At 39.6% G+C, this 13,523-nt stretch overlaps 1 protein-coding gene across 4 annotated transcripts in view; it reads left to right on the forward strand.

Moving 5' to 3' along the window:
- The window catches only part of prdm5 (PR domain containing 5), a 127,010-nt gene that overhangs the window by 72,258 nt on the left and 41,229 nt on the right, over positions 1-13,523 (forward strand). For 2 of the 4 annotated variants that reach the window (XR_008572739.1, XR_008572738.1), the window contains exon 16: positions 1,857-2,112. Coding sequence is in view for 2 of the 4 variants with exons in the window: in XM_054790468.1 (XP_054646443.1) it covers positions 1,857-2,021 (165 nt within the window). In the remaining 2 variants the exon portion in view is untranslated. Of the gene's footprint in view, positions 1-1,856; positions 5,511-13,523 lie in introns of those variants that run through there. The other 2 variants (XM_054790468.1, XM_054790469.1) reach the window with 1 other exon arrangement.

Genomic DNA, 13,523 nt, shown 5'->3' on the forward strand with positions numbered 1-13,523 from the left:
ATGGGAAATGATTATTCCAAATTGCTTTGGAGCTCAATAGGAGAGTTTGCTTTCCAATTTTGTCCGCCCTCAGAGGTTACACTCTACGTAGTTTCTGGTCGTTGAAGCGTTTTCACCATAGCATAAGTACAGATGCTCGTACAAAGCTAATGCTAACACAACAAGTGAAGGATAAAGCGATGCAAGCGAGAGATGCGGTTGCATAGGTATCAGCCTCCTGGATGGATAAGAATCAGCCATAAATCCTTAGATGAATGGATTGTAGAGACATGCACCGGGTATCGCAAGACTAGCAACCTTTGACATTCAGTCTCTTAAAGGGATAGTTGGGATTTTTTGACATGAAGTTGTATGCCATCCCCATCAGCAGTGTAGCGCATCAACAGTGACTTGCCCCCGCTTCGTCCCAAGAGCCGAGTTCTGGTCGGTTTTCGTTGTGGAGGAAATTAGTTCCAGCTAGTTGCTGGGGTCTCTTAAGTTAAACGTTTCGCTTCTCAAAACAGTATGTGTTCAGAAGAGTAATACAGTTGCATCACAAAAACGTTGCCCTCTCAATCGCTCTGCATGATTTTCTCGCCGTTGGTATCACTGTGGGCGCGTGAAGACTGCGGCGATGCTAACTCTCTTGCGTCGCAGCGGTAGATAAGCAGGGAAAGCGCAGATAAACTTTCACTGCTTTTCCATCGTCTTGTTTTCATCTATTTTATGTTTTCATTAAGGCTGTCAAATGATTACAAATTTTCATCAGATTAATCACAGCTTTCAAATTAATTAATCATGCTCTGCAATTATGTCTGAAGTATGCTTGTGTTTACTGTAATTTATTGAAAGAAAGATAAAAGACAAGACAGGAATAATGAAGTATATTTGCATGTATTATTTTACCTGAAAATGAATATCGATCTAAAAAGTTGCACACACGTCTGAAAGTCTATTTACCCAATGCTAGTGTCTTTAATAGTAGCAGAACAATTTGACCGCGTTATTGTGAGCAAAGACGGTGGCATTCAAAGACACCATGTAACTTAAGTTGAATTCACATGTTTGGAGTTTATTTTCTGGGATTTCCGAGCACGCTTAAACGCAGCAAACGGTACTCCCGCATTAAGAGTTGCAAAGTGAGCGATAAGAATATCACTTGTCGTTTTTCTTTGTCTTTCTGTTAGTTAGGCCACACATACGCATGATAAAGACGTTGCTGTGATGTTCGTAGTGTCCGTGAATGCATCTCAACGTGCATCTAGAGACGTGTTTGTTTGGAGTTGGACTTACTTCCTGTATATGGGGTTGGAATTGTCCTGCTCTTGATGTGTTCAGGTCAGTATAAAGTTAGAAAAGAGCAACAGACTCTTTGGGGACCCACACTGTGTCTGTTGCCACATAAGAGGCGTGGCTTGCCGTGATGCGTATGCATTCATTACACAAAAAAAAGTAACGTAATACGCGCTACTTTTGACAAGCCTAGTTTTCATGCATCACACCATGTTCACTCACACAATAAGAGCAAATCATTTCAACGACATGCACGGTTCATCTCCAATATATTGTCATCGAACTGTGGACCACAAAGAGATTTACATCCCTAATGGACACCTAAAGGTGCTTTGGGGGTCAGAGTTGTTTCCGCTATGCACCTTCTGGAATCATCTGACAGGGATTGTCGTTGTTTAGCGGATGCTTCAGCGTACAGACGTTAGCTTGTGGAAGGTAATTACAGATTAGTGTGACGGGAGGAGGACGATTGGGGCATTTAGACGCCTCGTTTGTGGAGGCCTGCATCACTAAAATAGCAAAAGATGTCGGGGGAAGATGTCTCTGTCTGTGATTAAGATTGCTTTGTCCCCCCCCCCTGACAGGTGTGCGACCTGTCCTTCAGCCTGAAGAAGATGCTGAGTCGACACAAGCTGACGCACAACCCAAACCGGCCCATGGCGGAGTGCCAGCTGTGCCACAAGAAGTTCACCAGGAACGATTACCTCAAAGTGCACATGGAGAACGTCCACGGCGAAACCGAGAGCTAAGAGCGCCTTGGACACATCCACGTTAGTCCTGGTCGCTCACGGTCAAGATGTTTGACCATCTCCCTGCTCTCACGTTGGAGCTCCGTCAAGCGTAAGTGTCTGACCTCGTCCAATATGATATTTACATCTGTATACAGTGCATACAGTACATGTGTGTGTATACTGTGTGTATTTATACGGGATATATATATTTAAATATACAGTACTGTGCAAACGGCCATGATGACCTTACAAGTCTACATCCTGCTACTACTTCCTGCTTGATGGAGGTCGAAGGTGCTCTGATGATTCTACGCCAGGGAGTTACAAAGTGCGGCCCGCGGCTGTTTTTTTATTGGCCCCCGGCACATTGTGCAAATATAATTCAACAAGACAACTACAAAAGCACAAAACGGAAAAAAGCAAAATGGAAAAATCTGCCATAATTTCACAAGAATAAAGCCAAAATATTAAGAGAAAAAAGTCGTAATTAAAAGTAATTTTACAAGATTAACGTCATAATTTTATGAGGACAAATAATGCCATTTTAGTAGCATAGAGTTGAAATATTAAAGAAAACATTTTTTTAAGTCTTAATGTTAAGAAAAACTAAACAACAAATAGAGTTGCAATTTTTGGAAAATTAGGCTGAGGTAAAAGTCTAAATATTGTGGAACTAAAGTCAATATTAAGAGAAAAAAGTTACAATCCAACCAGGAAAACGTATTTTTACCAGATTACTGTCGTAATATCATGAGGACAAATAACGTCCTTTTAGTGGCATGATGTTGAAATGTCAAAGAAAGACGTTCTTTTTCAAAGTCATAATATGAAAAACTAATGAAGTTGTCATTTTTTGAAAGTTAGGTTGTGGAATATGTTACTTGTTACTCCGAGAATAACGTCAAAATATTGTGGGAATAAAGTCGTTATTAAGAAGGAAGTTGAAAGAGCAGAAAGGAATGAAAAAACAGCTGTAATTTCACAAGAATAAAGTCAAAATAAGGAAAAAGTTGCCATTTTAGGATAATATACTGGTAATATTATGAGGAAAAATAACGTCATTTTATTAGCATAGAGCTGAAATATTCAAGAGAACATTGTTTTAAGTCGTAATATTTTGAAAAACAAAATAACAAATAGAGAAAATTAGGTTGTTTGAAAAGTTGTGGTGGAAAAAATATATTTTTTTGAAAGTCATAATATGAAAAACAAACAAAACAACAAATGAAGTTGTCATTTTTGGAAAATTAGGTTGCGGAAAAAGTTACAGCCTGACGAGAATAAAGTCAAGATATTACAGGAATAAAGTCAGAATTACGAGGAGAATATTTACAACATGGAAGTTGAAATAGTTGGAAAACAAAAATTAAAAAAAACACACACACCAGCAGAAATGAGTGAAAAATAGCTGCAATTTTACAAAAATAAAGTCGAAATATTACAAGAAAAGTCACAATTTTAGGAGAATAAACTAGTAGTTTTATGAGGAAAAATAATGCCATTTTAGTAGCATAGATTTAAAATATGAAAGGAAACATGTTCTTTTTTAAAGGCATACGCGATAAACCGAAGCCTTTCAACGCTGATCACGAGCGAGCCGATCACCTCTGGCTGCTATTCATAGGTGGTATGCAGCATACTTGCTCACGGTGCAATGAAACAAGTTAACGCATCACAGAAATGAACAACTAAGCGCTGAACATAACACGCAACTTAAAACTGTTATTTCCAAATGCCCGCAAGGCATGCTGGGTAGTGCAGCTGCAACAACAATATGAACTATGAACAAGAAACGTTGGATATCAAGAGGGTGTTCACTCCTCCTTGTTTGCTTCTCTGATGACCTCCTCAACATATTTTGCAATCGAGCAAAAATGCGACAAACATGGCAAAATGTTGGGAGAAAGAGTACCACAAGCTACCCAGCATGCCTTGCGGTGGGAATATATGGGTGTTTTTTTGGCATGGGTTTTGCGTGTAGATATTGTACGCCCACATGGTGCAGTAGGTCGGTTACTTTGTGCGCCTTGAGTGTTGACATGTGGAATTTGGAAATGGTGAGCCGGATTAGGACGCTCGGCGGGCCTGATGTGGCCCGAGGGCCGCTGTTTGCCCATCCCTGCTCTAACGTCTTGGAGACGCGTCCCCCGCCCACTTTCCTTCACGCTGCACAGGCGTGCCAAAGCCAAAATTGATAGGACGAGACGAGCAGTCTTTCACAGCCGTGGAAGACACCGGGTTGGCCGAGTGCTCTCACTTGGAGCCCCGCTGCAGGCTTCCTGAAGTCCTGCTAGAACTCCACCGATGTACTCCCACATCCACAGTCTCCTTAAAGAAGCCGCCTCATCCGCTGGAAGTTTCACCAGTGACATATGTCTTCTTGAAAAAGTCATTGAATATGTTTTAGTCTTAATTAATTGGCTAATGACACTCATCATGAACCAGTTGAAAAATGTACAGTCAATCCAAGTGATCGGTATCGGATGATGTCACTAATGGATTATCAGTATCAACATACTGATCAGAGCATCCCCAAACGTTACGATATTTAAGAAGAAAGCTGAAATATTTGAACGTCTTCTTCCTTGGCTCATGCACGACCTTTTCTAACTGTACTTAACTTTTTGTTTTTGTCAATAACAGTCGTTGCTTTTGCGCAGTACTGTATGTATCGTAGTACAGTATTCCACCTGTGTTGTCATTATCTGTCTTTAGTAGAAATAACACATTGCATTATTATGGAAAATGTCATTGGAATGAGAAGAACATGCTAACTTCCTTAGCGTGAAGCGTACCGTATCAGGCCTCACCGCTGCCTCCTGAGGTAGGAAGCGGTACTGCCGAGCAATCACGCGTCTTCATGCTGGACGTGTCCGTTGAAGGTGCTGAACATGTTACTGTATCCCAGCAAGAAAGGCTTTTTGTCTTTCTATTTCTCCATGGGTCTGCCTCTGATGCTGATGATACCATGAAATAAATATTTGTCTTTTAATAAATGTTTTTTTGTATGGTTGCAATCATTTTTTATCACATTTTTTCAAGTAAGAATTGCTGAATGATTGCCCCATGACTCGACTTGATATATAGATAGTGTTAGCATGCTGGATGTTAGCATGTTAGCTAGGAGCATTGTTAACCTTTACATATTACTGGGATTCTCTGAAAATTAATTTAGGTAGGAGTGAGTACTTTGTGTACATAGTACCCATCTTGCTAGGTGCTTGCGTTAGGATTTTAAAATTCTGTAGATCACTTTGACATTTAGCACTTTAGCAACTGTTTATTGAAGCAACTTTGACTTTGAACGGCTAGATACAGTGAGTCCACACAATGCTAGCATGGTAGAGGTTTGCATGTTAGCTGTTAGCAATGTTAGCATGTAGATATTGTCCGGATTCTCTCAAAATTAAATTAGGTAGCAGTTAGCACTTTATCTACATCGTACCCACCTTGTGAGGTGCTTGTGGTAGCATTTTGCGTATCACATTGACATTTAGCACTTTAGCAACTGCCTACTGAAGATAACTTATGTACTGATGTCATCACAAGATATCGGCACAACTTGTTAGCATGCTGGGTGTTAGTTGTTCATTGACATGCTGCCCAAAAGCCACCAAGTCGGTCTTAGATGCCGCAGCAGAGCTTAGCAGCAGGTAGCAGACCCATTTCAAATTTGCATGGGAATTTTCTTGTTGGTAGCTGTTTGTTGTTGTTTCACTTGAGGTTAGCATGTTTGTACTGTGTCACGTCTTTCTTTGATGTCTGTCATCATTTCATCTCGTCTAATGGCATGTTTGCCAAACGTGTTCAAAAGTGTTTGCGTCCTGTTTGTTGATGCGTCTTCTATTCCTGGTGACGGCTAATTAAAGCCTTCCATTGGCTCGCACGCAAAGGTGCCTCAGATGGTTTGGGCCCGCATTTAGCTCTGTGAGAATGTCTAGTTTGTCAGTAAAGAGTCAATAAATAATGCAGCGTGTGGTTGTGAGGATTAGCTTTCTCTTCACTTGTTGCTTACACGACAGCTCGCCCACACCATCCTTTGAGGCGTCTTTGGTGCATCTGTGGGACACACGACAACAGAAAACGGAATTGTGTGGAAGAGAAGTCCTTTTTATTATTAATGTTTTAGAAATGTAGTTTTGATTTTTATTACTTTTTTTTAATGTAAGCAGGCTTCACTACGCATCTTTAAAAAAGGCGGCATTCGTGGGAGCTGTAAGATTGATCTTGTAGTTTTTCTTCAGCAAAGAATATACGAACCTCGCATGATGCTAAAATGAAATGTTAGCATGTGGCATCACGTAGCTATGCTAGCGTTGCTAACTTTTCTGTCCTCCTGTCCCACTCCTTCATGTTACGACGTTGTATGCCACATGTGGCATCGATTACGTTGGATATGTGGAAAAAGTGCAAAAAAATCAAACTGTATTAATGTCTTGCTACGTGCTACATTCATGTTACACCAGGGGTGTCCAAAGTGCAGCCCGTGGCACATTCTACAACTAATAAGAAAACTTACCAAAAACAACAGCAAGAATGGGAAAATCTGCAGTAATTTTACTAGAATAAAGTCCAAATATTACGAGAAAACAATATGTAATCTGTGTAATATTATGAGGAATACTGACGTCATTTTAGTAGTATCAAATTGGAATATTATGGATAAAGTTGTAATTTTTGGAGAATTAGCTTGCGGAAAAAGGTATAATGTTGCGAGAATAAAGTCAAAATATTACGGGAGCAAAGTCGTAATTACGAGGAGGACATTTGCAGAAAGAAAGAAACAGCAGAAATGGAGACAAAGTCCAAACATTAAGAGAAAAAACGAGAAAAGGCACAATTTTGGAAGTATAAACTTGTAATATTATAAGAAAAAAAACTCATTTTAGTAGCATAAAGTTGAAGCATTACATCAAAATATGTTTTTTTAAGTCATAATATTATGAGAAACAAACAAAACACTAAGGTTGTAATTTTTGGAAAGGTAGGTTGGGGAAAAAGTCATAAATTTATGGGAATAAAGTATGATGAAAACAAAATTTACAAAGATTATTGAAGTAGAATGAAAAAGAATGAAGTTCATATTAATAATAGAAAGGAAATAACATGTTTTTTCTTGAATATTTCAACTCTATGCTGCTAAAATCACATTATTTTCCTCATATTATGAGTCTCGTGTGAAAAAAACAAAACAACGACATTTTCCTCTTTAGGATGCAACATTTTTCTCTTAATATTTTGACTTTATTCCTGTAAAATTGCTGCCGTTTTTTTCCAGAAAAAGTTCAAACTTTGCTTGAATAACGTGATGATATTATGAGGAAAAACAACCTCATTTTAGTGCCTACAGTTGAAATATAGAAAAAATATAAGACGTTATTTATTTAAAGTTGTAATAGTATGAAAAACAAAGAAAATAATGGACAAAGCTGTAATTGTTGGAAAATTAGGTTGCGGAAGAAGTTAGAATATTACGAAAATAAAGTCAAAATATGATGGAAATGAAGTCATAATCACGAGAAGAACATTTACAGGAAGAGAGCTGAAATACTTTAAATTTAAATTAAAAACACAACAGCAGAAATGAAAAAAAATAGCTGTCATTTTACAAGAAAAAAGTCAAAATATTAAGAGAAAGAAGTCATATTCTAACGGAAAAAGTGGCAATTTTAGGAGACTAAATAATATTATGAGGAAAACTAATGTCGTTTTAATAGTGAAGCATTGAAATAAAAGAAAGAAATTTTGTTTTTACTTATTTTTTTTACTTTTTTTACTTATTTCTAATATTATGAGAAATAAACAAAACAAAATAAAGTTTTGGGAAAATCGGGTTGGGGAAAAGTGCTGATATTGTGGGAATAAAGTATACATAAAATTACGAAAAGGAAATTTAGGAAGATGATTTAAAAAGAAAGTGAAAATATTTGAAAAATTCAATAAAATTCACCATGTGGCCAGGTTGTGAAAAGGTTAGGACACCCCTGCGTTAAAGAGACGTGTAACAATGTGACTTTCCCACTCTGCTCTGCCAACATGTGATTTTCTCCGGGGACTTTCCCAGTCAAGCATGACCTCACTCTTCTTCCATTTTTTTGTTTTTTTTGCCCGTGTGCACCCCTGACGTGCCCCATGTGCTTTTAATTGCATGTTTTCGCTGGAAAAGCCCAACATTTGCGAGCGCGGCCAGACGGGCCCGGGCACCGCCACGCAGGATTGTCATTAGCATGCCGCCTCGGCGTTTCCTGCAAACCGCCGTCACGTCACCGACGGCACCGGAGCCCTCCCCAGGCACCAGACTGACCTCCGCGTAGGACAGGTGTTGTCGTGGCAACAGGTGGAGCAGGTTGTGTTTGGCTGTCTGCATGGTAACAGACGTCGGCACCTGGAGTCCCAAAAGATCAAAGGTTCTGCCGTGAAGCTGCAACCAATATGTTGGCCCAAAATCCCCCCCTCGGAAAAGTTAGACGTCCTGCGATCCCCGATGAAGGTGCGGGAGGTTTTGCACACCTCCTGGACCAGAAAGCGGACGCGGACGCAACCTGAAAACAATTAAATGTTGCACCGGGTCGCCCCCGACCTGACAGAACTACCAAAAATCTACCCCTCTGAGAAGTGCTTTTTCTAGTGGGACCCTGATGACGCTGTGGGAGGTTTCATCTCACATTCGGGAGCAGAAAGGAGTCGCGGATGTGACATGAAAAAAAATACCATTTTGCGACATCCGGACCGGACGAAATAGCTGAAAGTCGACCCCTCTGAAAAGCAGCTTTTCTGACATGTTTGTGTCCTGTCGGGACACCCCCGATGAGGGCGTGGGAGGTTTCCCCCACCTCCTGGACTTCGGACCTGATGACAAAATGGAGAAATTATTAAAAAAAAAAGATTTACATATTTAATAATACGAACAGCAAAGATTTGTGACAAAGTGGGAGAAGTGACGCGTTAGAAAAGAGCATTTTTAGTCCTGCTGGGATCCCCGATGACTGCAGGAAGTTTTGCCCGCCTCCCGGACCAGGCGGGGGCCGTGGACACGACCTGAAAACAATTAAATCTTGCATTGAGTCCCCAGACTTGACAGAACTACCAATGACATTTACGGGTCTGCCGGGACCCCCGATAGCAGATTTTCCCCACCCGGACCAGAAAACTGTTGGGTCTGATGACATGAAAACAATGAGATTCACGACCAAAATGTCTGACAAAGTGGCCGAAACTTGACCCCTCTGAAAAGGGGGGGGTTTCTTTTGCCATTTTTGGGTTCTGCCAGGACCCCGATGAGCGTGTGGGGGGGTCTGTGAGTCTATGGAAACGACATGAAATAAAAGAAGTTGCACCAGGTCCGGGTCTGAAAATAATGCCTGATATTCTACCCCTCTGAAAAGGTTCCTTTTTTGCCATTTTTGTGTCCCAGCCCCCGACCTGACAGAACTACCAAAAATGGACCCCTCTGAGAAGTTGGTTTTTCTGACATTTATGGGTCTGCCAGGACCCCCGATAGTCCAACGTCCTCCAGGAAATGGAAGCAAGCCTTGGAGCCGCGAGGAAGAGCATGTCTGTGCAAAGCCAGGATGGAGGAAAGGAAAAACCACAGAAGAAGAAACGTTGTCTCCTTTTGCTCCACTTTGGGACACGTGAGCAGCGGCTAATTCCAGTAAAGGAGGAGAAGCCATGAATGGAGGACAGGAAGTGGACATCAGCTGGTCTACATGTGGGTCGTCTCAGCTGATGTGTGCTGAGTGCCGTCACTCCTCATGTCCATTAGGACCTTCTAGCTTGTCCTCACGTCCATTAGGACCTTGTAACTTGTCCTCACATCCATTTGGACCTTGTAGCTTGTCCTCACGTCCATTAGGACCGTCTAGCTTGTCCTCACATCCATTTGGAGCGTCTGGCTTGTCCTCGCCTCCATTAGGACCGTGCCATGGAGGGCCGAGTCACTAAAGCAGGTGATTTTAATGATCAGCACCTTCAGTTTGAGGGAAGGAGCTCATCAATTCAATCAGCTGCTGAAGAAACTGGTTGGAGAGAAAACCTGCAGCGTCTCGGCCCTCCAGGGCACGAGTTTGACACATGTGTTCTAGCTTGTCCTCACATTTATCTGGACCTTCTTGTTTTCCCTCACGTTCATTAAGACCTTCTACCTTGTCCCCGCATCCTTTTGGATCTTATAGATTGTCCTCATGTTGATCTGGACTTTCTAGCTTGCTCTCACGTTCATTAGGCTCTTCTAGCTTGTCCTCACGTCCATTTGGAGCTTCTAGCTTGTCCTCACGTTCATTAAGACCATCCTGACTTCATTCCAAGCAGACAAGAATTTCAGCACAGACATTTCCAAGACAAATGCTCAATGTGGAAGAACTGAGTCCTGATTGGTTCCTTTTGGACCTTCATGAGCGTTGTGCCTCTTGGACGCTCTTGGACATTAGAGCAGTCGGTGTACAGCTTGTATAGCAGTAGAATGTCCACACAGTCATGATCGTGTAAATGTGTGTCAATATCATCACCGGGTATTTCCCACAGTGGAGCACAGTGGTGGTCACGTGCACGAGTGCTGCCGGCAGTGGGGAGCTGCGGCTCGTTGAAGGAAAGATGAATTCCAACATGAGCTGTGACTTTGTGAAGCAGATGTCGGGTTGAAAGTGTGAACCTACTCGCCCTTTGGAGACACGGGATGAACGGGTGTTCTATGGTTATCATCACGCTTTAGCTTGACTGAAGGAAAGAAAGGAGTGCAGTTCCTCCTCCAGACGATCGCTGGGGTTTGCTGACGTTTTGAACTTTGGAGGCACACGGTTTTTCAGGTTTTCCAGGTTGAACTTGGCGCTGTCCCACCTTGACCTTGAGGGCGTGTCCTTGCATTCCAGCGTGATTGACATGAAGTGCATGAAGAAGTTCTACTACCTTTATTGTACCTTTCATGCTTTCTGACAATAAGCACATTTTTCAAGTTTTACCATCCCGATGAGCGAAGAAGCTTCCAATGATCACGATAACATCAAAGATTGCCTTTCTATGGACCAATGCTGTTATGCTTACTCTCATAATGCTGCTATTTATTCTTTTATCTTTTATTTCATCTTAAGTTTTCGTTCTGAGCTCCGGTATTTCTTCAGCTTTATTTTCTTTATTTATGCAAAATTATTTTGTTTGCTAGTTTTATTATTTTGTCTTTTATATTTGATATAATTAAAAAAAGTATCTATCTAATCATGTCATTATTTGAATTGATTTTCTTTGCTATTTTTTATTTGCTCTTTCATTATTTTATCTGTATTGTATTTTATGTTCTTTTTTCAAAAAGTGTTCATTTATTTTATTAGCTTTTTTTATTTTATTTTATTTTATTTTATCAGGTTTTTAATTGGGGTTTTTTCTCCCACTTCTGTTTTGGACATGTTGAATTGGGAAAATACGACCGCGTATTAGCGCCACATTGAAGAAGAAAAAAACAAATCTCAGATTTCCAAAATAAAGTTGTAAATGTAGGAGAAAAAAGTCGTAATATTCCGAGAATAAAGTTGTACATTTAGGGGAATAAAGTGGTAATATTACGTGTGATGGTGGGGAAACGGAGCATAGGAACATTTCCTCTTTCTTCAGGCAAGCTTTTATTTATAACGTGGCAGCAAAACAGAGCAGTTAAAGTCAAAGAGATTAGCATGGCTAGCCCGTCTCACGTCCGCCTTCCTTACCCCGCCCCCTCCACACGCCCAAGGAAGGTCACATAACGCCCCCCTTTTCATAGCTGTCGCAGGCAATGCCTGTAGCGTCATGTTTTTTCTTATAAATGTACAACTTTATTCTTGTAAAATCACAACTTTATTCTCATAATATTAGGATTTTTTTCTCGTAAATTTACCACTTTATTGCCTTTTTTCTCATAAATGTAGGACTTTTTTCTCGTAAATTTACGACTTTGTTTCTGGTAAATTTATGACTTCATTCTCGTAAATGTACAACTTTTTTATTGGAAAGTCCCAACTTTTATGACTTAAAAAAAAAAATAAATTTACGACTTTTTTCTTGTAAATTTAAAACTTCATTCTTGTAAATTTATGATTTTTTTCTCATTAATTTTTGACTTCATATTCATAAATGTACATCTTTTTTTTCTTTCCGATAAAAAAAAGTTGTACATTTACGAGAATGAAGTCATAAATGTACAACTTTTTTGTTTCTCGTAAATTTATGACTTCATTCTTGTACTGTAAACGTACAACTTTTTTATCATAACTTTACAACTTTATACTTTTAATATTCTGACTTTATTCTTGTGTTACGATTTTTATTCCTGTAAATGTACCACTTTATTGTCGGAAATTTACCAGTTTATTCTCAAAATCGGAGATTATTTTAATACTCTGTCGTAAGCAACAGCTATGAAAAGGGGGGACTTTTGTAACCTTTGGGTTGAGCAAAGGTAATATTAAGACTTTTTTTCTTGTAAATGTACAACTTTGTTTCTCGTAAATTTATGACTTCATTCTTGTAAATGTACATCTTTTTTATTGTAAATTTATAACTTTATTCTTGTAATATTATGACTTTATTCTTACGAGTTTTTTCTTCTACGTACCATTTTATTGTCGGAAATTGACCACTTTATTCTTATTAGTGTAATACTCTGTCGTAACAGACAGCTATGAAAAGGGGTGACTTGTGTGACCTTTGGCCTTGGGCAAAAGCAATATTAAGACTTTTTCTCGTAAAATTTACAACTTTCTTGTACATTTATGACTTTTTTTCTCATAAATATACAACTTTTACTCGTAAATTTACGAGAAAAAGTCGTAAACATTTTTCCTCGTAAATGTATGACTTCGTTCTTGTAAATGTACCATTTTTTTTCTCGTAAATGTATAACTTTATTCTTGTAATATTACAACTTTATTCTAGTAATATTACGATTTTTTTCTCGTACCACTTTACTGTCGGAAATGTCCATTTTTATTCTCGTAATCTGAGATTATTTTTATACTCTGTCATAACAGGCATCGCCTAAGACAGCTATGAAAAGGTGGAACTTATGTCACCTTCGGCCTTGGGCAAAGACTTTTTTTCTCGTAAATGTATACTTTTTTTTCTCATAAATTTCCGACTTTTTTCCGTAAACTTACAACTTGTTTTCTCGGAAATTTACGGCTACATTCTGGTAAATGTCCAACCTCTTTTCTCATAAATTTCCATCTTCATTCTTTAAATCTGTGGTTATTTTTGTCATTGTGGCCCTCGTACGCCGTCGTATGAAAGTGTGAGCTAACGTGTGGAACTATGTCCAACTTTATGCTCCAAATGAACAACTCCCGCTTTTCTTTGTAGCCTTGGACAGAACATCCTTTGCAAAACTAACAAGGTAACTCCAAACGGCTGCAATTCAATGCGAGCTTTCCAGAAAGTCTAATTGTTCTTTCATGACAACATGAAGAAGGTGTGGAATTGAGCGCTGACATAACAACATTGGCTCCATTGTCTCCGTCGCTCATGTTTTGAATTTGCGTTGAAGTGCAGCGTCGTAAC

The sequence above is a fragment of the Dunckerocampus dactyliophorus genome, chromosome 10 (assembly GCF_027744805.1).
Source record: "Dunckerocampus dactyliophorus isolate RoL2022-P2 chromosome 10, RoL_Ddac_1.1, whole genome shotgun sequence".
NCBI classification, from domain to species: Eukaryota; Metazoa; Chordata; class Actinopteri; order Syngnathiformes; family Syngnathidae; genus Dunckerocampus; species Dunckerocampus dactyliophorus.